Source organism: Nymphaea colorata, chromosome 9, assembly GCF_008831285.2.
Source record: "Nymphaea colorata isolate Beijing-Zhang1983 chromosome 9, ASM883128v2, whole genome shotgun sequence".
Lineage (NCBI taxonomy): Eukaryota > Viridiplantae > Streptophyta > Magnoliopsida > Nymphaeales > Nymphaeaceae > Nymphaea > Nymphaea colorata.
In genome coordinates, this window is record NC_045146.1 from 10319566 (window position 1) to 10345739 (window position 26174).

A 26174-nucleotide genomic window follows, 5' to 3' on the forward strand; every position below is an offset into this window, starting at 1 on the left:
GAATATCACATTGGCTGTTCAACTTAATTTGTTGAATAGACATACTCAATTCAACCTATAAAATAGGAACTCAACTCCACTGTCAATGCCTCGAATTTAAATGTATGTGATCTACATGAAAATTGGCTCTTGGTCGGAATCAACTGTAATTATATAAGAATCGAACTGGGTGTAGTCTGATTTTTTTTTTTTGTTTGTTAATTCGAATGTGAATCCATACCCGGGTTCGAATATTAACATGCAACTGTTCGTTTAATGGCATTTAGTTATACGTGTATCATGTCGGAACCCGATCCATTGACGTCTCTGCTACTGCCCTACCCCTGGATCCGGTTTAAAGCAATACAACTCCGCGCGAGAGTTTTGACTCCAATGCGTTGTTCCGACCCGACCCGACCCGTCCCTTTAGACGGAGGCGATATATCGAACAGCGCTTTCCATATCCGTCGCTCTAACCCTGGGACGTGTGATTCCCCTCCGTCCATCCCTGACGGCGTTGCATTGAAGAAGCATCCACTTGTAAATCTGCACTATCAGATCGCGTTTCACTAAAAACAGCTGGGAGCGGCCTCCACGATACGTCTCCTCCCCGTCCCTGGCCTCGCATCGCCTTGCCTCCTTGAGCCGGGACATTCGACACGTACGCTCTCGCACGTGTGGCCAGATAAAAACCCTCGCTTTCGTTAGTCTCCTCTCTTCTCCTGCCTCTCGCTGACACCAGACAAAACTCTCGCTTCCTTTCTGTCCAGAGCTGCATCTGGTTCCTCCTCCTCCTCCTCCTCCTGCTCCTGTGCCCTCTCTCTCTCCCTCTGTAAATGAGCTCTTCATTCTGAGCTCTTTCTTTCTCTCTCTCCGTCTTATTTGGTAGTCGATCTTTTGCTCATATCCAGCTTCTTGCTCTTTTCTGCTGAAACCCTAATCATAGCAGTAACCATTGCTTCTTTGCGGCTTTCTTGAAGCAGTTATGCGCGGCGAAGGGTGGACGATCTTTGATCGTTTTCGTATTGATCGTTCGTAAGCTATCGGCTGGGGACGAAACGAGGGAGACGGAAGCAATAGATGCCAAAGCTTTGGTGAGGCGTAGACCCTGTAAGTGGTTTGAATTTAGGTTTTCTTGGTGATGGAGTGCGGCTCCGTTGCCGTGGCCGCTGTTTCTTGCTCTCCGTCCCCGCCTGATGGGGCTGTTGTGGAGGTTCGACTGTCGGAGGAGTTTGAGGCATCGGTGAGAGTCGGGGATGCTGGCGAAGGTGACAGGACGGAGAGTGTTGGTATTGCAGAGGGCGAGGGAGAGAGGCCCAATGTGTGGAGGCGACAGGCGATAGACGGGAGTCCCGCTGGGCCGGTAATGGGTGCCGAGTCGTGGCCGCCCCTCGCAGTTAATCATCCGGATGCAGCGCACAGTTGCGGAAGCAGCAGTGAGGCTGCACCTACGCCTCCTCCTCCTCCTCCTCCGCCGCCGCTTGGCCCGCCACGGCGCCCCGTGCAGGTTTTCCTTTTGCGCTTGTTTGGCTGTATCCTGTTATTTTTAATGACCTGGTTTCTTTCTAGCTCATAGGTAAAGTAAGGACGATTAAGCGTGCTGTCGAGCAAAAACATTTTTGGTTTTATTGTGAAAGAATCGTTCATTGCCGACTGATCTTTTTCGTTTTGTGGCGATGCTTCTCATGTTGAAGGATAAGTTGGATCTTGAATCTCTTTAAGATGTTTCCACAGATTCATGATAGTGGTAAGCATATAAACGGAGAACTGAACCCAGTCAAAGCAACAATTAATAAACACTAACTCATGTTTAAACTTTAAAGTTTCATCTAAAAGTGTCACCCATTTGTCGAACATTTTAAAATCTTAGCCGTCTGCGTCCAGTATTTGCAAGTGGAACCTCTAAAACTTTTGGGAAGTCTGGTATTGTAAGCCTTAGTCGTCTAAAGCATGTTACTTTTTTTTCTCAAACGGATCCAAGTATGATGATTTAATTTCTTACAAGTATAACCTTATGATTTTTCTGGAAGCCTGGATTTACAAACATTTGACAAAATTGCTGGTTACGTACTTGTTTATTTTAAATAATGATGATCGATGGCAAAAGTTTCCTTGTAAAGTGATTATGGTTGAAAGCATCGTCACACCTTGCGAGTCGATTCAGCAGTCCATCCCAGTCGACCCAGACGGGACCCCAACTTGGACATTGATTCAGGACCGTTGGTCTGAACATTTTTATTCTCTTTTAGATTGAAATAACTTTGTATGTACAAGGACATGATAAGTAAGGTCCATAGATACAAATTCAAGTATATCTCTTGTGACTTGTCCATCAGGCATTTATGCTTTTAAAGCAAAATGAACATAGGAAGGTACTTGTCTTCAAGGAACATCTACTATTTATCATAAACATTATCAATCATTTCGGTTTTATTCTAGTATGGCTTGATCAATGATGTTAGTTGTTTACTTAGGGAATTTATATCTTGAAGTTTTAATTATTTCTTTAGCTGTTTTATCTGCTAGCTATGAAAGTTGTTGTTTCTAATCTTAATATCCAAAATTCTGTCCGATGAGTCTGTTGCCAACTGACCTATGTTGTCAAACCTGCTATTTTTTGACCTATGTTGTCAAATTGACTAATTTGTGACCTATACAACACACACACACACACACACACACACACACACACAAGCGTATGCATTCTTTATATACACACGTATGTTTGTCTCATAGCAACAAATATTTTACCAGGTATTTTAAAGCTTGGAATTTTTTTAAATGAAAAAATTCTAAAAATTAGGTAAATATAAAATAAATAGAAGGCTAGAAGCTAATATGAAGACATAAAGAATAACTAAATAAAATGACAAAATGATGTTTTAGGCTTTTAGTGATGATAAATAACTTAGTTTAAGTTTAAAGTTTAATCAATGACAAATTTTTAACCCATTTTGCCCCTTTAGAAAATGATTAAAAAAATATAGGCTGTTTTTGTATGATTTGTAAGTATTTAAAGTTTGAGTCTATTTTCGTAATATAGGCAAAATATGAGTAAACTGTAAAGTAAAGAAAGTTTACAAATATATAAAAAAGTGTTTAAAAGGGTCAAAGGGTTGACCTTTTAAACTTTAAACTCTTGCCCTCTCTCCTTCTCCCTCTGTCTCTCTCAAGTCGTGCACCCATGTTTGTTTTGAAAAATAGAGCAGCTTCACCCAATGAGTAAGATTAGTCAACTTTTCTGTTCAATCACATCTTTCAAAAAGCTAAGTATGTAGGTATGGTCTTTAAATCTTAGCTTTTGGACATACAAGATGAACTTTGTAAGTTAAATAAAGTTGATTATTGATTATTGATTATTGAGCTTTTTCAAAATCTTAGTTACAGTTACACGATTAAAAAATGTCGTTTTCATATTGTTTTATCATGTTTCGATTTCGAAAATCACATCCATGCAGTTGATTTACAACAAATAAATCAAATACGTAAAAAGTAAAAACTAGCAGTGACTGGTCTGTCCAATCAGAAATGTATCCTCACTGCACCTGTAACCGTGTTTTCTTTTTAAGCAATAGGGCGCCTGGCAGCCTGCACCTTGTACCTATGTGACATAGATCTAGACAAGGAATGTACACACATGCGTGCACAGACACACAAACACACATATACTTATAGGTCAGAGATTAGTTGGCTGACAATGTCTAGGCTGACAAATGGACTAATTTGACCAACTAGTTGCTGGTTTAAAACATAGTTTGCTCAATAGCTGATGCAACTGGCTAGTTACCCCAGATGCCAACTATTATTGAAGGATACACAGGACCTGCTTAAAAATTTAACCTGTCTCTTTTACATAAAATAATTCAAATCCATGGTCTGAATGCTAGTCTTTTAGCATGGCATGGGCAACCATTGGCTGGTTTCTGGATAGATGGCGTTGCCCTTGTTGCAATGCACTTGCCTAGGCCTGGTCTGTCACCTTTTTTATTAGGTTGTAGTAGCCTGGCACACAATTTTGTAAAAGCTCTTAAAAATTAAAAGTTTGCTTTGTGTTCTTTTTCTACGTTTTCCTTCTTTTTCTACATTTTCCTTCTGTTTTTCTTCTTCTTTTATTCTTTTACTATTATTTGGCTTGTCTAGGCACTGCTTAGCCATTTTTGAAGGTATAGAACACAGGTCTGCTCAGTGTTGTACGTATCGTACGATACGGGGTTGTATCGTACGATACGTATCGTATCGTTTGCAAAATACGATACGATACACCCCCTGTATCGCAAATGGGGGTGTATCGTACCTGTATCGTATGATACGTGCGATACGGGCCCCCGTATCGTACGATACGGCCCGTATCGTACGATACAGGCTGATTTCTAAAAAGGAGACTTGAACCCCATTTTTTCGAGTTTTTTTTTATAAAAACCCACCCCTTCCTCATTTCTAATCTATAGATTGTACCGTTTTAGAGGGAAATCATTGATTTCCATTGTGAAATCATCGATTTCCATTGTGAAATCATCGATTGTCACCGTGAAATCATCTATTAAACCATGGATTTGTGCATGGGTGGCTGATTCCCATTGAGAGGAAATGGTTTTTTTTAAACCATGAAGATAAAGATGAAAAAGAATGATATTGTTATGAATTTTGATGTCTATGAAGTATGAATGATGAACCGTGAACGTATAAGTTTATAGCATTTAGCAAAATAATAAGTCTATCATTATCTAAAAGACTAAACCATGTTTTCTATGAAGAATTTATTATTTTTAATTTTTTCTGATTTTTTATGAATTTTTTGATTTTTTTAAATTTTTTCTGATTTATTATTATCATTTTTTTAAAATTTACGATACGGTTACGATACGTTACGATACGGCGTATCTTAAAGCCCAACCGATACGCCTTACGATACTCTTTTTACAACATTGGGTCTGCTTAGTGCTTTTCACTATATAGCTGCATGGGCATGTGCATTAAGCACAATTCAAATGTGATACATCTCCTCTTTTCTCTACTTTGTTGAGTCTCTTATAGCTGTTGCTTACTTTGTTGGGTTTATTCCATCAGTTATTGCTTGGCAGTTTGCACTTGATGCCACAAGCTTGTATCTAGAATATTGCATGAGGATATATTTGATTATGGTAAAGAATCTTTTTCCTCCTGCTCATGTCTAGCTCATATGTTTGAACCTTGATGGGTGCAGCAAATTGGCTGCTGCACATGAGTTGAGTATCCACGTGCACTATGGGTCCAGCTGTTAAAAATTCATGGTTGTCATACTTTTTGCTCCAATTCAAATTTGTATATATGCTTATGTATATACAGAATATATTATAGTCTTGTCACACTTGTACCCAAATTTTTCTTGAGAAAATGGTGGACCCGCATCCCACCAGCATTCATGCATAAAAAATTGTGAGTAAACCTCTGTGCTATAGCTTAAAATACCATGCTGACCTGAATGACTGCACTAAGCATAACTGATGAATTTAAATTCATGAATAAAATCAAGAATCTAATGCCTTCAACTTTGTTGGTGACCCTTTACTGGTCAATGGTGGTATTAATTTCCACATTTAAGCGTTGTCATAAACTATGTTGCATGCACATGGACACGAATGTCGATGTTAGACACGGCGAGCCTAAAAGAATTGAACACTTGGACACACACACACACACACACACACATACATATATAGATGTAGGTATGTATGTTTTGTGTGCGTGTGTGTGTGTGTTTATATGTAATTTTATAGAGAAAAGTGACATAACAAATTCTAAACCTATTATATACTTAATTAATTTACTGTTTAATTGCTTTATTTGTCTATGTTTGTAAATGTTTTTTATAGTAAGATTACTTGAGTCTAATTTGAAATATCATTACATAAAAATAAAGTTAAAAAAGTTTGGTTTTAAAGAAGGACCCTAGTCACCCTTTAAAAATAAGACACAAGACAAACGGTGGGAGGGGGGAAAAGGGTGGGTGGGTGTGCGGGCTGTTAGGGATGACCGGAAAAAAGAGAATGTTTGGGTGTGTTTTGTTTTTTTGGGGAGGTGGGGGTGGGAGGGGAAGGGTGGAGAGGAAAGAAAAGAGAAAGGGAAAAAGAGAGAGAGAGAGGGGAGAAAGGAAAGAGATGGAGGGGAAACAATAGAGTGCAGGTGCCATTGCTTTTGTCGTTGCTTGCTGGAAACAAAGAGAGATGTCACATGAGGTTCTCAGGTGTGAGGTGCGTTTGTGTTTAGAAATAAGTTTTTCTTTTTTGCAAAGAGATGCATGTCTTTTCTGGACAATTCATATTGGAAAAAACGGTGTGTCGACACATCAGTGTCTAGAAATGTTCCTGTCTGACTTTTCATGTTCTTTGAAGTGTCTATGCAACATAGATTATTGAAGCAAAAACATTAATGTGGGCATACAATTTTTTGTAGCTTGTCTATGTCAACAGTCAAGCAAAATGCAATTGGTAGGCGTGGTAAATTGACCTCTATATTAGTACCTTCTTAGGTAGGAAGATTTCTGTTTTAGGTGAAAAAATGGTGATAAAACCTTGGCATTGCAGCATATTCCTCTGGTTACTATAAGGGCCTGTGGGTACTGGATACTATATTACATCTAGGAGAAATGCACTAGTTTTGTGAATAACTATGTATGCAGTCACTTTATGTCAGTTTCCAACAACACTTTAGATACGGATGCTCCTTCTAATGGATGTGCCTTCTTCTTCTTCTTCTTCTTTTTTTCTCCTTTTCTTTTTCTAACAGAGATGCCTTTTATATCAAATGTAAAAGCACAAAGGTAGGGGATGAGGTGCTGCCCCTCCTTCCTACCTTTTGGACTTGCTGCGATTGAAGTGTCCTTGGTATTAAAGAATGTGTTTAGGCCTAGCTGCCAGCCTGCCACCTTTTTCGACTAGGTTGTGCACATAGACACCCCAAGTGAAAAAGTTATAATCTTTTTTCTTCTACTTTTACCTTTCTTACTCATTTTTTTCTGGTTTCTTCCCTTTCTCTTGATGTTCTTCTTTTTCTTCTTCTTCTCTTCTTCTTGCTTTTCTTTTTTTTCTCATTTACTGTTTTTGGCCTGTCTAGGCGCCACCTAGGCCTTTTTGAATTTCTACTGCCTAGGCCTGCCTAGTGCTTTCAACTTCTAAGCAAGTATTCAACTTTTTAGTTTTTAATTTTGTGTATCAGACACTTATAATAAGTGTCTAATACCAATGCTCATGTCCACGTCCATCCAACATAGGTCATTAATGATGACAATAATGATAATGATGCTTTTTTGCCTAGGCTAATCCCAATGCCACATATGGCGTGATATTGTGTTTTTTCTTTTCCAGGGACCAGTGCGCACACCAAGGTCAAATGGTTATAGTGGTGGAAATCGTCCTCATAGGCACTCACATATGCATTATAAACAAAGTTCAAAGCGTAATTATGCTGCAAATGGTGTTGCTTCGTTCGTTCCTCCCATGCATTACCCTCCTCCTCACATGCAAGCTGTTTATCCGATGCCTATGAATCCTCAACATGCTCCTGTTCAAGACTATCCTTTTCCTGCTGAACCTGCTCAGTTGATCCCTTCAGAAGCTCATTTTGTTAGGCCTGGATATGATATGGCTGTCAGACCTTTTAATCGACCTCCAGCAGGAATGGGTGTTGACACCTATAGGAACTTCCAAGCACCAATGCGGGGCGACCCAAATGCATACGCTGGACATTTTGAGAATAGAAGAAATACATCCCAGGAGTCTATTGGTCGCTACAATCATCCATGGCATCAACAAAGGGCGTTCATCCCTAGTAATGTTCCTCCTCATGCTGGCCCACCCCCTTTTCCAGCCCAACATCCTCCTTTTTATGGTCCACCTCAACCTTTTATAAATGGACCACCAGCTGGTATGAGGAAAATGTATTTCATGAATTGAATTGCTTGTTATTTGTACCCTCTGAGCTATTTTTGCATTTATGGTTAATGTCATTGCTTAAGTTGAACCCAAAGAATAGTTCAGCTGATGGCATTATCTGTTGATTTAGCTTCCTTTCTTCTCTTTTTATTTTATTTGTTTTTATTTTTAATTGGTGGTCACAAATCACTCAATGCAGCTCCGATGTTTCATGCTGCACCAACACCTTATCAACACACAAGTGTTCCATATTATCCTCCTCCTCCTCCACCACCTCTTCCTATCCCTTCTTTGGCAGTTCCTCCTCCTCCTCCTCCAGCTTCAGATGTTGGCACCCAGTCATCTGATCAACATGATTTGAGGAGTCGGATAGTCAAGCAGATAGAATATTATTTCAGGTAATTATTTTTCTGTGCATGTTTTGTGTTTATGTCTTGTCCAATTGATATATTGATATCAGTACATTGCTTTGTTTCAGAACATAGCATGCTCTTTCTCTTTCTGACTTTTCTGTATTGGCCTGCAAACTAACATACATTCAATTTCGTTGCTCAGCTCAGAGAACTTGTGTAAGGACAGGTTTATGCGGAGTAAGATTGACCAAGAAGGTTGGATTCCTATAAGCATAATTGCAGGCTTCAGACGGGTTGGTCCCTCAAATTTGCATTGTTGCATGGATTTTCTTTCATATCAAACACATAGTCATACTTGGAGCTTTAATTTAGTTTTTGTTTGATTTCTTTTTGCTCAGTAGAACATGTTTCCATGTTTTCTTCACATTACTGGTTTAAAATTTCTCATGATTTTCAGGTTCTAGCCATGACGGAAGATATTGGGCTTGTTATTGATGCATTAAAGGACTCAAATGAAGTAGAATTGCGGGTAACATTTTGACCTGTTCTTAACTTCTGTCGAAGTTGTTGATGTACTTTGACGTGTCATTTTCTCATCATGTCTTTGTCTGTATTGTTTGGCAAGTTACAGGAGAATATGATGAGGAAAAGCAAAGACTGGGACAAGTTTCTTGGTCCCTTGCCCGATGATGCACCGTTACCATCTTCACATGCTGCACAAAGCCATGTTACTATAACAAAATCTAGTGGTGTAGGAGATGAATCACAAGAGGCTGAAGAGCTGGCTGAACATCATGAAACATCTGATAGTGTGGATAATGGGACATCAGCTAAAGCTGACGTAGTTGCAGAAACTCTTCATGAAGTGCCTAACAATGTTCATAACCAGTTAAAAGAACTGCATCATGAAACTTCAGAAAATGAAGAGGAGGGCAGAGGTATGCTATCACAACATGCTTGTGAAATTGAAAATGCATCTCCAAGCTCTTCCATGAAAAAAAAAGAGAAAGACATCTCTACTGATGTACAAAAGGCATCTGCGATAATGACTAACAAGAGTAATGTGGAAGTAGGTAATGGCAGTGTCCTGTCTAATGTCAGTGAATGTAGTAAAATTCCAGGTTATTACCCTGGTAGCAGAGGTTTTTGTGAAGCATCTGTATCTTCATCTACCAGTTCCTTGGGTAGGTCGGAAGTGGTAGTAAATGATTCTCTTGTAGATGGTCCGTCTATGTATAAAGGGGATCAGAGCACCTTCCTTCTTGATGAAGAGCTTGAATTGGAGCCAACGAGCAGAAGGGATCATCTATCGTCTGGTAGAAGGTAATCCTATTTTCTTCATTTTCTGGATGCCTCATATTTGTTTAATTCTGCAAGTAGAAGTGCAGGAGGCTCAAAGTGGTGGAACCTTACTTTTTGGCTTGCCAATTTTCAACATAGTACTTCTGTGTCGCTAAAGGCTTTCCATGCTCTGAATTATGTTTTCATGTTAATAAGACAACGATAAACTCTTCTTAGTGCATAAATTTTTTTCAAAGCTTCATATGGAATTCTGTATGGGACATGCACGTTCACTTTACCTATGCAGAAATTGAAGTGTTTACTTGCAAATTATCCATAACCCTTGGTGGATATTATGTTTAAGAACTTCTCTTCCGGTCCTTCAGTGGTTCACCACCCTTTCTTCCTTTCTGTATATATCACTTTCATATGCTTAAATAAAACTACACACACATGTTTGACTTTTGAACATTTAATGAAAACATGCAAGGTTTATATGTTACGTTTGTCGGCTTGATTTGCAATTTTGCATATTAAAGGTTAAAACAAGGATCAAATTTAAGCGTGTCTTGGTTATACCAAAAGTTGAGCATGTATTTGTAAGTTTTCAGTGTCTAAAAGACCAAGGCGTGATGACATCAAAGATATGCCCTTAAAGACAGCAATTTTTTCTGCTAAGCATCCTCATTGTTATTGACTGAGACATTGATGCAAAAAATGAGCTGAATATAGGAGAACCCACGTCCAAACAGGCTAGTATCTATTTAATTAAATGAGGCATTGATTCTTGGAATCTTATTCTCTTCTACTTTACTGCATTTGTTTACGCTGTAAGTTCATACGCATGAATCTAAAATTTGCTACTCAAGTTTGGTAGGTAAATTGAACGTGTTGTCACATGGTCTTTATTATATTATTTTCACGAGTATTGCCGTTTTTTTTCCCAAAAAAAGGAAAATCCAGGAGAATAAACAAAATAAAAAAAATGAAAAATTCATGATATTTTGAAATAAACACCCGAATGAGAATGTCACGTTCTTTTCTCTTTCTTTTGCACATTTTTGAAAGGAAAAATGCATTTAATATATTTAAAATTTCGGAGATTCTTCCAACTATTTTGAATTTTTATGAATATTCTTTGTAGAAAAATAGGAACTAATGTTTTATCTTTTATTTTTAATATATATATTCTTTAATTCTTGATGTTTTCCCAAGCAAAAAATGTTATCCGATTAATATGGAGAAAGCCTCACCATTAAAACCTGAGCAGGATATCTGTGATAAAATGTGCAAATGCAGCTGTAACATTTTTCAAAAAAGCTATGGATGAGGTGGCAATATAATTAAATAAATCAATAAATATATATGTATATATATATATATTTATTTATACATATATCATAGCCACAAATGTCGTCCTTGGGTTTTTAATGGTAAGGTTTTTCTTGGGTGTTTCTTCGCAAAGTCGGTAAAATATTAAGATCTCCATAAATTTTTTAAAAATGACAAGAATTTTAAAAATCAGGTAAAATAAAGCTAATAAGAAACTAATAAGAAGACACTAAAAGAAACTAAAAAACTGTTTGAAATAATAATAGTGATAAAAACGATAATAAACAATTTCGTTTAAGTTTAATACGCATAGCTACAAATACCGTGATATTTTCGAAAATAATTAACAAAAAATGAAGAAAACAGAAAAAGGAAAAATATCGCGATATTTTGAAAAAATCATTAAAAATCAATTTATCACATTTTTAACGCAACTTTATTGCGATTTTTTCATTTATTTTTTATTTCATTTTCTGTTTTTATTGTATTGACTTTTGTTTGATTGTTTTATTTCTTCTTCTTTTAGGCATTTAATATGACCTACTAAATGCAATACAATATATATTAGTTTTTTCATTTCTTGTATTTTTACTTAATATTTTGATTTTTTATTTTTGTAAAAACTCTGAAATTTTCCCGAGAAAACAACTTTGCAGGAAAATGCCCAAGAAAAACCTTGGCAATAAAAACCTGAGAATGATATTTGTGGCTATGGTTTAAAGGTGAATCCATGATACCACTAGAATGATATAAATAATGTAGTTTGAGTAAAAGGTGAATTCATGATGCCACTAATCTCAAACAAGAGAAAGCAAAAAAGAAAAAAGCTATTTTTCACGTTCTTTTCAAAAGGATACGCCTTTTTGAGCTTTTCTCATTCTTGTCATTTTTCTTGGTATCACTATATTTTCAAAAATATCATAGTATTTGTATATATATATATGTGTGTGTGTGTGTGTTTATATGTATGCCTAATTTATGTTGCTTATGTTTAATTTTCATTGTTGTTATGTGTTGAATTTTATTTCTTAGTCAACTGTTTATTTGTTATACGTCTAGCATGTTACTTAATTATCAAGTTCTGACTCATCTGGTCTTTTTATCTTTACTTTTTTTATTTTCCATTTTAGCTTTTCACTTAATTGAGCTTTTCATTTAATTTATTATTCCCTATTTTCAAGTTTTTTCCTTTTCTGTTTGGAAATTCCTAAGATTTTCCTAAAGAAAAATCCTCACCAAAAAAGAACCTTGCATTGTAAGGCCTGATAAGTATATTTGTGATGACAGTTATACACACAGACACGTAACAACAACAACAACAACACACAGGCACACAAACATGAAATTTATACTATTTTTAGTAGAAAAACATTGAATAACATTCATATTTTTTTTTAAGTTATAAAAGGAAAAAGAGAAAGTACAGTAGTACACATTCCAAATGTAGTACTTTCTGAAAAGGGGAAAAAATTGTTATGACAATGATATTGCGATATATGCTTTCTGAAATATTTTGGAAATGTGAAAAAATTTTGTCGATAATGTTGGCCTGGCCTGCAGTATACTGTGTGGTTTGTTTTGAAAATATTGTCCATATATATGAACGAAAAGGGGTAAGGGATAAAAACCTGTCCTCTTGAATTTGTGCTAAAAAAATGTTTCAAACAAACATTTTTGGTGTCAGTTATTTTTGTAAAAAATATTGATTTTTTTACTATAAAAATTTTGATGTCATAAGAGCCATTCATTTCTCGATTATTAAAAAACATTAGTAGATTAAAAACTAACTAACTTAATATATGTTTCTCTACGAAATCACTCTTTAACTTTTAAGCTATGTCTGACGGGTACTGCTCAAATGGTGCAGTATTCATACCAACTTGGTACGGTACAGGTACCCATACTGGTACAGTACTGAGTACAGTCAAAATAGTACTGGGTAGGGTCAATGTACCCAACACCGTATCCATTTTAAGTCTTGGTCAAAGTTGACTGAGTTTGTTTTTGTCTGGAATTTAGGGTTTTTTAATACTATTTAATACAGTAACAATGAAGGTTAACTCTATACTTAATGCTGTAATAATGAAGATACTATAATAATGAATGTTAATTTTATAATAATGAAGATTAAATAAAAAGAGATGTGATAAAGAGGGGGGGGGGGAGAGAGAGAGAGAGAGGGATAGACCTAAAAAGAAACGTGAAAAAGGAGAGAGAGAGAGAGAGAGAGAGAGAGAGAGAGAGACAGCCCAGTTTATGAACCTACTATATAGAAACTGTATTAATGAGGGGATCTAATGGAAAATGTCTGTATTTTGATTTGTAAATAACTTCAATATAACTTCTAAATAAAACTTTCATAAAAAAAACTAATTTTTTCATAAACTATAAACAACTAAGCAAGTAAAAATCAAGATACTAGAAAAAAAACATTAACTAGTCATATATGGCTGTACCTCTATACCCAAGTTTCTTGAAAATGCTCCATATCCGTACCTATGTAACATAGCTCTTAAGATCACATCTATAAGGTTAGATTATAAAAAAATATTTTAGTAATTAATTTGAATGGGTCTGATTTTTGACACACACACACACACACACACACACACACACACACACACATATATATATATATATTATATATCAGCAACTGTTTGCGTGGATGAGATTTATGATATTTTCTGTCTATGTTACATGGACTTACTAAAACAGCAAAGCATCCAAGTTGAGGTCATTGTTGTCATTTTTAATTTTTTAGAAATGATGTTTCTGTTTTGCTGCATTTGTTATATTGTTTTTAGTATTTTACTTCATACTTTTGCTGTTTTAATACTAGGTATTGCGTGCTGCTCTCAACTTTATATATTGCATATGCCATATATTCATATATAGATATATATAGCGTTGATAAGTTCTACACGTATTATTTGTTAGTCGGTCTTATATATGTATATTCTTTATATTTGTATAGTTATAAATTTATAATACTAGATATGTAATTACTTTAATGCTTGCTTATTTTATGGGTAACAATGTAAAATTTGAAATTAGACTCCAGAGTATGTATATTATATGGAAGAAATAAAATGTTGCAGATTTTGGAATCTAGGATGTCACTTTATATTGTAGTCACAAATAATGTTTCAGAGTTTTAAATAGCGAGGTTTTTCTCAGGTGTAATACGGCCAACTTGAAAGAAACGGGGAAAAAAGGGAATAATACGGTAAACTTTAAAAAAATTTATTTTTTTTTTAAAAATCCTGAGAATTAGGAAAAAAACAAAAGAAATGAGAAGCTAATAAGATATCATTAAAAAAGTACTTAACATCATAATCTCATTTCATTTTAAAAAAAAATCATAATTCATAACTGATAAAATTATAAGAGAAACAAAGACAACTGAAAGTAAGGCCTTATCTGAATAGCTATGCACAGCAGCATAATATTTATTCTCACTTCTCCAAACATTGAATCACACGTTTATAAAGTATGAAATATTAACTATTATTAAGTTAAAGTGTTATACTATATTAATCCCTTCTATAGAATCAAAACATCTAACTAAAAATCAGTATTCAGCCGAAGAGCTATGCACAAAATATGGTTCCATAGAAATAAAAAAAAAGACATAATGCATTAATTATTCCAAGGCATAGATAGTCCAAAAACAAAAACCAAAGAGTTTCTGATGGACAGAATGCATATCTCAGCTTCTAACGGACGGCGTTTTTGACGGACATAATGCACAGCTAAAAGAACCAAAACAACCAACAAAAAGCCAACACACAATAAACTGAAAAATCCAACACAAATAGACTGAAAAATCCAATGCAAATAGACTGAAAAAAATCCATCGTTTGTAATCAAACCCTACCGCAGTGGCTGCTGCTCACCAGTCGGAGGCCTGCTGGTTGCTGGAAAACACACCCTTCCATCGGCAAGTACCACTGTTGTGGCTGCCGCTCACAGCAAAACGCCCAAGGGAGAAATGCCTGTGAGTTTTTTTCTTTTTTTGGTCGGAAAGGCTTGTCGGAAGTCAGTAATTTACAAAGCCTAAAATGACGATGAGTTTTCCCCATTTCTTCGTCTGACTGATTTCCTCGTGTCGATGAAGGTTTTTTAACTTTCTAACTTCTAAGTTTTATTAAGTTTATTCCACATCCACCATTAATTTTTTTTTAATTACAAATGAGGCCATATCCACCCCAAAAAAAGCATAAAAAAAACACAAAAACAATGCGCTTAAATGTTTTTTTCGTGTTTTTTCTCGTTTCTACCATTTTTTTGAAAAAAAAAAACGCATTTTTGGTGTTTTTTCGGGAAATCAGAATCTCACATTTTTTTTCTCTCGAAAATATCACATTTTTTGTGACTATGCTACACACACACAGACTAACTACCCCGCACCCGCGCCCATGTTTTTCTGAAATTTGCGACACCCTGCACTCTCACCCACACTCTGCATCCATGTGACATAGCTTTGTATCTGCTGTGAAGTCTGAAAGAGGTCCACATTTTGTTGGTTTGTTCACATCTAACTGGAGGAAAAGATCCAGAGTACATGAAAAGATTGTAAATATACCCTTAGGTTCATGTATAGCCTACTTTGTGCCATAGTATTATATTATTTATACCATATATATATATGTCAGCAATATTTATAATTTTTAATAGCATTTGGGGCCTTTTTCTTCTCCACTTGCTTGCTACCTTCCTGATTTGCTCCCCATTTTGTATCCTAGCCTTCTTCCTTCCCTTCTTGCCTGCTTGCTTTCTTTCATCTTTCACTTGACTGCTTTTCCCCGACCTACTTGCTTGATCTACTGACCCGACCATTTAACTCTTTCCTATTTTTACTCTTTGCTTGAGTTGGTCACTTACCCATTTAGACACTTGCTTTGGCGGGAGGCTGCATCCACAGAATGCAGTGACCCATTAAGGTTGGGGCCCACATCAATGCAATGGAAGCAAACTGCATGGACTATGCACATTCCTTGTCTTCCAAATCTAGTGGATCATGGTATCGGAGCTGACACACCCAGTGTAAACTGGGGTTGTGCCTGTTCCCTCCATGCAAATACACAGTGCAATAATCTGCGGCATGAGTTCCCTTCCTGGTGTTTCAGGAGTGATACTCTAACACCCTTGATGGACTACTTGGTTTCCAAGTGGGACAAATCAAGGCTAGTTGGGACCCAAAAAGAGGTTCAAAACCGAACTTAAGCATTTCAAGTGTTACTTTTAAAGTGGACAAAATGACAAAAATAGTTGTGCAACTAAAAGGATTTGATGACCCCTTTTTAGTTTCATATGGAAGCCATCTAAAGAAAAAATTGGGTGTTTCCTACATAGGAAACTACTAAGGCCACCTTTAGTTTCATACCTGGCAGCCTAGGTGCATTTCTTGACTGCATCTTTTCTTAGTTAATTTGAACATGAAGTTGCATTGCTTATTCATTATTTACTACAAAGTTACAAACCACATTTTTGGTTTGGAAAAATGTCTACAGAAATCATGATTTGTTTGGTCAAGGTATTGGACCTGTTAGTATTACATGAACCACTCATAAAACATATAAAATTATAAACAAGGCCAAGTCTGATGCATGCTGTCCACTATATAAATTGTAAATATTACATCTGGATTGTTGGATTTAAGCTATGATACACGGGTACGGCTCTGAGGGTGGAGTACCCGTCTGGTACCGGTACGGGTGCGGTACGGTCAATGTACCGAAGGCCATATCTGTCCGTTTTTGGATACGGTCAAAGTTGACCGAGTCTATAGTTGTCCGATTTTAATTAAAACGTTTTTTCCATTTTAACTTTTAAAGAACGAATTTAACGTTAATTTGTTCGAACCCTATCTTTTACGTTTCATTTTTGTCGTTCCACTTCCATCTTCACCCGACGAACGGCAAGTGACGGCGAAGGCAAGTGGTGTCCGGCGACGGTATTAGCTTTTTTTTCATCGTTTTCTCCATTTCTGTCGAGTTTCTGAAACACGGTGGTCGTGCGTGGCCGACAAACGGTGCTTTTCTTGGCTGAGCCTTCCATCGTCGCTGTTTTCCATCACTCGCCCCATCTTGCCGCCGCCGGTCTGCCGCTGCTACTATTCCAGAAAGAAAGAGGGAAAGGGAGGGAAGAGCTAGGGCATCTTGCCGCTGCCGGTCTGCCGCTGTTACTCTCCAAGAAAGAAAGAGGGAAAGGAAGGGAAGAGCTAGGGCATCTAGCTGCCGCCGGTCTGCTGCTGCTACTCTTCGAAAAAGAAAGAGGGAAAGGGAGGGAAGAGTTAGGGTTTTCAAGAGAGATTTGGGTCTTTTGCCCGCCGGGCCCAAATGGGCCTTTGAATATAAGTAATTAGAACTCAGATTTTAATGGATTGAGTTCTGGATCTAATAAGAGTCGGACTCACAAACATAGAACAGATCGGAGCATGCTATCTAAATGAAGTCATATTAAGGCAACTTCAGATTTTAACAATAGATCCAATCTTGGCCTGAAACTCGAGTATCATTGTCTAAAAACCAGATCTCAGATATATTTTTAGATAAGAGCACCAAACGAGTTGGATCTTATATATATATATGTGTGTGAATATGTTATACCGGTCCGAATATATATTTTTTGATATATATATATATATATATATATATATATATATATGTGTGTGTGTGTGTGTGTGTGTGTGTGTGTGTGTGTACGGCCGTACCCCCGTACCCAAGTTTTTTGAAAGTAGTCCGTACCCGCACCCATGTGACATAGGATTTAAGTAAAAAAATGTGCAACTATGTTTTGTAGGCCTCTGGGATTCTGGAAGATTTCTCTCCCTTTAATTGCACACACACAAGACACAAAAAAAAAGGAGAGAATGGGATACACAAGAGATTCTGGAGAAATAATTCAGCATCTGTGAACTATTTTAATTTTTATTAATATTTTCTTTAATATTTTTTGTTTGTAAGATTTCTTGAAGCATTAATAACAAAAAGTACTTGATTTAACAACCTGTATTTCCAGATTTTTCCGTACATGTTTATATGCCTATGCCTCCTGAAAATAGCCGTGTGAAATATTGCAGATACCAGTGACTGACACCATGATGATGATTAATACTATATTTGGTTCAGCGTATGTCATGTTTCCCTGCTCCTAGTTTTGAACAAATAGTCATTGTTTCTCTTTTTATAGGAATGAGGAAGATGATGATGATATGGATGTTAATGACCATGATGTGCAGCGACTTGTAATTGTAACTCAGGTCTGGGTGTTCATACTTCCTGCCATTCTTATGAGGATAGGACATGAATAATGACTTCGAAGTTCAATTTTGCATAGATCTTCTTGTAATGCTTTTTCTTGTGATATACTGCTTGGACAGCCTTGTAACTATTGTAAGGGAAAGGCCATAGACAAATAATGGCAAAAAGAAATTGCTGGAAATTTATTTTTGCTATATTGTCCTTTAAAAACAAATGCGGTTAAACTGTTTCATTTCTTGTGTTATTCGGTTACTTGGTTTGGTTTAAAGTTTAGAAACTGGGAATATGTTTATATTGGCCTAATGAATTCGTGGCATACGTATTTTCCCCCATGAAGTAATTGGTTGCAGCTTCTTTGTAGTTAGTTTCCTGGAAAGGTTGTGGGAGGTGCTAAAATAACCAATGCTGCTTTCATTTGTGAATTTTTTTCATGTCAATGCTTACTTTTCATAATCCATAGGGGCCTGTAGTCTTAAAATGCAAATGGGGATCGCAATTGGGTTATGGTTTCTGTTGCATACTTATCCAGTTGTTTCCGAAACACTGTATGAATAAAAGTTCCGGGTTGACATTGAAGCTCAGCTTGCAGTTCTGGGCAGAAGTGTGGTTTATGGGGCTGGTTTCTTTGGTTCCTTTTCTGTCTCTCATTTTCTCACATAATTTATCTTTCCCCTCTTGTTTCCCCTCCAAAATCAGTCTCTCAACTCTAGGATTAGTTAATCATGGGAAGGGGAACTTGACAAAGAGTTCCGTCTCTCTCCCTCCCTTCCTCCCACACACAGAAAACATACACAGATAAGCATACAGACCCAACCACACCACACCCCCCCCCCCCACACACACACACACACACACACACACACATACATACATACATACATATCTATGTATGTATTCATGGATGCATGTATGTTTATATGTATGTATATATAAACAGAATGATATCATGAACTTTTGCTGCTTCTCTGCAATCAGTTTCCCCATTACATGCGGCATCTTTGCAAACAAACACAAAGTTCGAATTTATGTTGTGTTAGCCGGTGCTTTTTCAAGTGTCATCCCCATTAGTTAAATGCAAGGGTTGTATGAAGTTTATGGGTAGAAAAGCAATTACTATTCTTTAAGGTGTTCACATTATATGTAATTTTTACTCTTAATGTGGCTTGTCATGTATATAGTGCAGTTTTTCATGTCAGTGCGTATTTGTGTGGGTTGTGCTATCCCAGCTAGGCATAACCATGCATCATGTTTCTAAGTTGCTTTGCTGTTTGCCTCAGAGCTTCAAAACTGGGGAAGGCAACAAAATTCAGGAAAGGGAAGCAAAGGCCATTGCAAGTGAGCTTGTGACTACGATCAATGATGGCCTTTATTTCTATGAGCAGGTTGACCCATGAATCTTCTAGTGGATGAACCTTTTTGAATTCTCGGTTGGGGTAGTCCTTGCTTAGTATCTGTGGAATTTGATGCTATTTTAGGTTATTGAACAGTTTAATGAAGAACTTTGATTTTTTTTTGCATGCAGGAATTGCATGCCAAACAGTCTGAGAGTGCACAAAAGTGTCTCTCTGGTTTTGATGTGAAACATGGGGATGCTAAGTCTTGTGGTCTTACTCCTGGATTTCTGTCATCAAGGCCCAATGCTGCCTCTGGTGGGACCACTACCAATGAAGACAGGCATTCTAATGCTCGAAGGAGGACTAATAAAGTCAATAACAAGTCTCATTCCCAACAAAGTCCGCGCTTGTTTCCTGGTAATTTTAAAGTCCACAATGTGGGTCGCAACGTGTATGGTGTTGTGTCTGAAAGCCCACCGAGTAACTCAGTTGGCTTTTTCTTTGGATCCACGCCACCTGAAAACTTTTGGTGAGTTCTCTTCTGTTGCATTCATTATGTAGCAACACATACATTTTTGTTTATCATACTTATAATCCTAAAACACTTTCAACCATATTCTGTTCTCAGCCTGGCATCATCAAAGTTAAATAATGCTTACAGTAGCTCTCCAGTAAGCAGTGTAGTTTCTGGAAGCAGCCCACCTGTTGGTTCTGCACCAAAGTCTTTCCCTCCATTTCAGCATCCTAGTCACCAGCTTTTGGAAGCAAATGGTTTCAAGCAGCAAAAGTAAGTTATTTTGTGGATTAAGTGTGCATCGGTATCAGAAAAGTGGCATGAGAGGGTTTCTTGATACTTGATTCTTTGGTTACATATGCCACTCGTTTGTGATGGCTGTTTCTTTTAGGTATTTGAAATACTACAAGGGTTCTCTAAATGATCGTAAGAGAATGGGGGTTGGTTGCAGTGAGGTTAGTCATGTTTTCTGTTATTTTTCTAAGATGTTCTGTTTCTGTTCATATTATCCAGTGACTCTAGTTCAAATCTGGCGATGTGTTTAAGTAATGTCTCTGAAACGCACACCTCGTGGCAATTCTAACCTAAGGCATAGTGTTTTTTGTTTATGCAACCCACAACTTTTTCTTTTGAGCAGTATGTTCACGTGTTATCTGGGGAATGAAGGCATAATGCCAAAAAGACAGATGTTCATCACGTGTTATCTGGGGATACTGGCTGTGACACTGAATAAATACGCAGGTCGCTTGGTACAAGTGGAGTTTGCTTTTTGAAAGGAATGAAGACATAGATTGGCATTGTCATCCTTTTCTGCCTGAGATTTTAAAGAAGCTTCTGGAATTCTTTTAAGTGTGCATCTTATGGTGCATTAGTTTCTTAGACAGCCAGTTGGTTTGGTGCCAAGGGAGACAGGAAGATAGATGCATTACTAGGAATTAGGTCTTGTTAAGCTTCAGTGTTTCAGTTATCAATTTGAGATCCTTGAGAGAAGGAACTTTATTTTTGTTTTGTATGCACAGTATGTTTCTTGACATTTTTCCATGAATGCACTATATCTAAGTACATTTTTTGTGGTGGATATGCTTGGAATGTAGGGTTCAGAAACACATGCTTCTTTTAGGTGCTTCTGTTAGCCAAGCTAGATATTCTGTTCAATAGGGAGCTTAGAACTGTCGCATGATCGGAGGCCCTGGAAATCAGATATTATATGTCATGGTTGTGTAACTTGCTGTGACTTACCTTTTCCAATAAATGAACTCATTTGTTACACTTTTCTCATTTTTTATAGTAGCATATCTTAAACAGGTGATTTTCTTGTCTAAGTGACAACAAAATGAAGTCTATTTGTGTGGTAAGAATGACCAGTGGGATATGCATATGTTGACTCGGGATAACACTAGTAAACATAAGCATAGTATTCTCTAACTAAAGAGAGAGGAATCAGATTCACGGAAGCAAGGTGTGTGTCTCGAATTTATGTGGGATTTATCGGCAGTGACCATCATGGAGATTGAGAAGAGAAAGAATTCCTCACGATACATGGGATTTTTTTGCGAATTGCTGTTATTTTAGTGCATGATGTGGAAGGTTAGGATCTGGTTGGTAGATTGAGTATACTTACACCTGTGAAGGTGAGCTATGATCTTCATAAGCCGTGAAAACAGTCCTGGACAAGTGGTCATGTTTGGAAGTGACCTTATCAGAAAAACTTGTGGACATGTTTGTAAGGGTGAATGTAGAAATTGCATTTCGTTTGCCTCAAGGCTTTCTTGTTTTCGCGAAGATAATGGATTTCTTTTGCTTGTCAACAAAGAAGGTTTGCTCACTAAGCAAGAGGTGGCATCTGTTTATACTCTAGAAACTAGCGGAATTGTCTATTAGGTGCTTGACACTGTCTGCTTGATAGTCTTTTTGCTGGCACGTCTGCCTAATAGTCTTTTTGCTCATTTGTTGGTGAATTGGCAAAGCAGATCATTCATGAGATGCAAAGACTGCAGGAAAAGAGTCTTTCTGTACCTCCAGTTATTAAAGTTTTTTTTTTCTGATACTTTTGATGAAACTAAATGTTCAATGCGTGCATAGCAAACTAATTTAAAATTTTAATCATGTTACTTTACTGTGGTCGTCATGCTTCTGAATAATATTGTTAGAGTTACTAGTTTTAAGTTCTTAAAGCTTCTGTCAGGATACTGATAAAAGCATGGACAATGTGGGCATGCATATGGTATTTATGCTGTTCTGTTGCACAATGGATCGTCTCTGCAGTTTATTTCTTCATACTGTGGATGTTTCTGGAGTGTCAATGGATTGTCATAAATTTGATCTGTTATTGATGCATACAGGAAATGAATACCCTATACCGATTCTGGTCATATTTCCTCCGTGATCATTTTAATCGCTCTATGTATAATGAATTCCGGAAATTAGCACTGGAAGATGCAGCTGCTAATTATAATTATGGAGTAGAGTGCCTTTTCAGGTTTTATAGGTATTTTGATGGTTTCTCTCTTCATTTACGTATTTCTCTGGTTAACATTATTAAATTTTTCACTTCAACTTTGCCATCACTTCTGATTAGTCACAGACTCTGAGACATTTAAGAACTTATACCTCAATCTATTTTGTTGATTATTTATTCTGGAATTGACCATAGTTCTTTGTTTATTTTCAGTTATGGATTGGAAAAGAAGTTTAGAGCATGCCTGTATGAAGATTTTGAAAAACTAACTTTGGAGTTCTACCACAAGGGAAATTTGTATGGCCTTGAAAAGTATTGGTAATTGCCATTAACTCAACTTTATAATGTAGACGACAAATGCTTTTCTTTGTTTTTCCTACCGTCCTGAATGCAACATTCCTGCAGGCAGCCTTGATGGCCAGTGAACATCATTAGCAATGACTTGACAGTTGACACCAGGCAATTTGTTCTTAGTTTTTGCTGTGAGAAACTATTGTCCAACCAGCTGTTTGTGGGCCTCATGACATCAATTTGCTTGTGTTCTGCTGTAGGTCCAATCTGACACTGGTTGACTAGTTAAACTTTGGTGGTAGGCTACGACACACGGATACATGGGTTTAGCTCACGTACCTGTGTCTATACGCCGACACGGGAAAACGGATACGGGATACACCCCGGATACGTTTTGGATTGGGTCTGGGCTAGACCCGATCCGAACCCAAAAAAACACCCGACTTTATGTCGTGCTCTCCTACTTCACCGACGAGCTCTCACTTCACCGACGACGATTACCCAGCAAAGAAGTTCTGCAGCTATGGAGGGCGATGGCTACGACGTCCGGCGACCCACGGCGACGTCCGGTGGTGTCCGGTGGCAGCTGGCGACATAAGTGGTTTTTTTTGTTCTTTTCGCTATTAAAAGTTTGGGTTTCATGTTCTTGATTTGGGATTGTTCTTTTTTGGATTTGCTGATTTGGGGATGTTATTGTTTGAAGATTTTACAGTTAATCCGTCAATCTTGATCCTTAACTCTTCTTCAATGCTATGGATGGTTTTTTTTTTGGATTTGCCGATTTGGGGATGTTCTCTTTGAGTGTGTATGGCTGTCTCCTCTTACAGAAAACAGTATCAGCTCTTTATGATTATTTGGATAAGAAGAACAGATTTTTACAACTCTTTACGATTTTTCTGCTTTGGCTTTTCAATGTTGTTTTCACTCTTGGAATGACACGACCTTGCTTTCGCTGGTTTCACATTTATATCAGCTGAAAACCATAGATATTTTAAGTTGTTAATTTGTTATGCTTTATTATGACATTGAGATTGTAAGAGTGAACTATTAGTTTAATGTTTTTTTTTTCATTTTATCATTGTAAGCTGTAGATTTTGATCAAGACATTTCTGAATGAAATTTCAGGGCATATCATTTCTATAGAAAGGACAAAAGACCTCTGAAGCTGCATCCCGAGCTGGAGAAGTTGCTCAAAGAAGAGTTTCGCTCCCTGGACGATTTCAGAGCCAAGTCAAAAGCAACGAAAGATTGTAATTATAGTGCTAATGGTGCTTCCAAGGATGAGACAGACAGCAGTGAGTCTCCAGCTTTAGCTGAAGCTGCTGCTGCTACCAGTTTGTTGAAGTTGGGATAGTGAAGGAAGTTGAGGAGGATGGGGGGGCTTAATTTTGGACTGCTGTGATGTTTTTATCCAATTCTTTTCTATAAGTCCTCTGATGATGACGATGATTTGAGTTGAATGGGTGGCTCTGAAATTTTTTTTGCTTTGGAGTTCTTGGTTCACCTCGGCTTCATTGTACATAAGAATAATCATGGAATGAATTATCAAAATTGATTAATAACAGATTAAAATTAAATCTGTTTCATTTTTGAAGGTGTTTTTGTTTTGCTTGTATGCTGGTTACCGTTGGTTTGTTTCTTGATGTTACTATTTTCTGTATTTTCACAGTTCTCAAAGCTTGAAATTCAGCTGTGCGTCGACATATTGGGTTGGGGCTGACGATAATCCGTGGATCGACTCACCACTCGTAGTTAGCATTGTGCACATTAGACATGAGGCTTATCTATGGGTATCCGGTAACGTTTCTGGCTTGTATGCATTAATTGCAAAAGGTGGGTCTGATAGGGCTTCGGCATTGAGGAGGCATAAATAATGCTAAAATTAAACTAGAATTGAAGCATGTGATGTCAGTTCACTATAGAATTAAAGTATTTAAAAGAACAAAAGAATGAACTTAACTTCTTTCTTTTCGTGGAAACTACATTAGCGCATTGATTACAAAATATTTAAGAATTTTACAGTATCTTGACAGACAATCTTGACAGCACCTGCCTGCTGAGATTGCTGGCAACTTGCATTAATTATAATCAAGGTAAACTACAGCTCCTAGGCATAACTACAATGTCTCATACCATTATAAAACATTGAGGCATTATATTTCTCCAATCTCTGCCCTCCAGACTTTGATTTCCATATCTGTTTTAGAATCTCCAAAACTATTGTACTTGAAGGATGAATTTTCTGGAAAATAAGATTTCACCCCAGCCATTTTTATCAGCTCTGTAAACGCTTGAGAACCAGCATGCTCCATTATGTTCCTTCTTTGATTTTGAGTTGAATAGCCAAAATGCCATTTTTCCTTGAAGTGACCGAGGATACTTGAAATTGGAGCCAGCTAATGAGTTTGGATCATGCAACAATCGGATTCTTTTGGAAAAGCCTCTCTTGGATTTGGGCATTAATGGCTTCTACACCAACTATTGACTATATAAAGTTAAGTCAACACACCCTTTCATTTTCTTTTTGCCCTATTTTAAGAAACTGTTGATGTGCATTTCTATGAATACCTTTTCATAATAGATTTATTGATGGAAATCTAATTAGAGCACACGCCAACAAACAATTTCCTTGACTGTCAGCATACCTGGGCAATGATCGAACCCACAGGGAATGAGTACAAGATTTGAATGAACTCCCAAAATACCAAGAATATGACTATTAATCAACAAGATTGAATGTTTGTAGAGTACGGAATGAAATCAATGCTACCTCTCAATACACAAGTCCAAACACTTAAAAGCTACAAAAGAAAAAAAAAAGACCCGAATTCCTAAGGTATTGTTAACTATTCTTCAAGCTCAAATCCCAGGCAAGGCTTCAACTTGCAAAATCAGAGCACTGAACCACAATAGAACTGGAGGACAAGGCAAAACGAACATTAGTACTTCAAATTAAAGAAATAGACTCTATACTTACTCAAACATGCCTCCCTAATTAAGAACATGTGAAACCATAAAATCACTTAAACTGCATAACAAGAAACATTACCAGAGAGACACACATCTATAATTGACACAAATATACTGAACATAGGACTCTCACGTCGGAGCAGTAACTCTCTGGTCTACCTGACAGAAATATGAAGCACCTAATGAAAATGATGAAAACACCCTTATTATGCAATTCAGGATAGACTTCTTTATTGTGCTTAAGATAGAGGGTTAGAAGTGTCAAGAGTTCAAGTGGAAGACATCAATCAAAAGCTAACACTTGAAAGAATCCAACCCAATTATAGAACCCAAAAATCTGTTATATTTAAAAACATATGAGCATTTTAATACAAACGACAGTTAAAAGTTTGGTTTCATCATTTTATGGAAACCAGCGGGCCAAACAGTAATAAAAAAGTATATTAAATAAGATTCAAACTTTACAAGGATTGGTCAATAGGCTGTC

General features: G+C 37.0%; 1 protein-coding gene across 4 annotated transcripts; it reads left to right on the forward strand.

Annotated features, from left to right (window-relative positions):
• The first annotated feature begins 680 nt into the window (after window positions 1-680).
• LOC116261484 (la-related protein 1A) lies at window positions 681-24307 on the forward strand. 4 transcript variants are annotated; one of them, XM_031640259.2, is made up of 15 exons: window positions 682-864; window positions 963-1486; window positions 7323-7881; window positions 8089-8287; window positions 8445-8535; window positions 8700-8771; window positions 8874-9565; window positions 18050-18119; window positions 19398-19502; window positions 19643-19983; window positions 20083-20241; window positions 20360-20423; window positions 22311-22456; window positions 22640-22744; window positions 23843-24307. In XM_031640259.2, the coding sequence occupies exons 2-15, from the start codon at window positions 1121-1123 to the stop codon at window positions 24069-24071; spliced, it is 3198 nt and encodes a 1065-aa protein (XP_031496119.1). In that variant the 5' UTR covers window positions 682-864; window positions 963-1120; the 3' UTR covers window positions 24072-24307. The 4 variants fall into 4 exon arrangements, 3 of the variants coding, with proteins under 3 accessions (XP_031496121.1, XP_031496119.1, XP_031496120.1); XM_031640260.2 differs by having other exon boundaries at window positions 683-760; XM_031640261.2 differs by having other exon boundaries at window positions 681-1486; window positions 7323-7785.
• Window positions 24308-26174: the final 1867 nt, after the last annotated feature.

Coding starts and splice junctions, on each gene's coding strand:
- LOC116261484 (XM_031640259.2), top strand. CDS start 1,121: ATGGAGTGCGGCTCCGTTGCCGTGGCCGCTGTTTCTTGCTCTCCGTCC. Junction 1,487..7,322: donor CGCCACGGCGCCCCGTGCAG/GTTTTCCTTTTG, acceptor TTTCTTTTCCAG/GGACCAGTGCGCACACCAAG. Junction 8,772..8,873: donor CAAATGAAGTAGAATTGCGG/GTAACATTTTGA, acceptor GGCAAGTTACAG/GAGAATATGATGAGGAAAAG.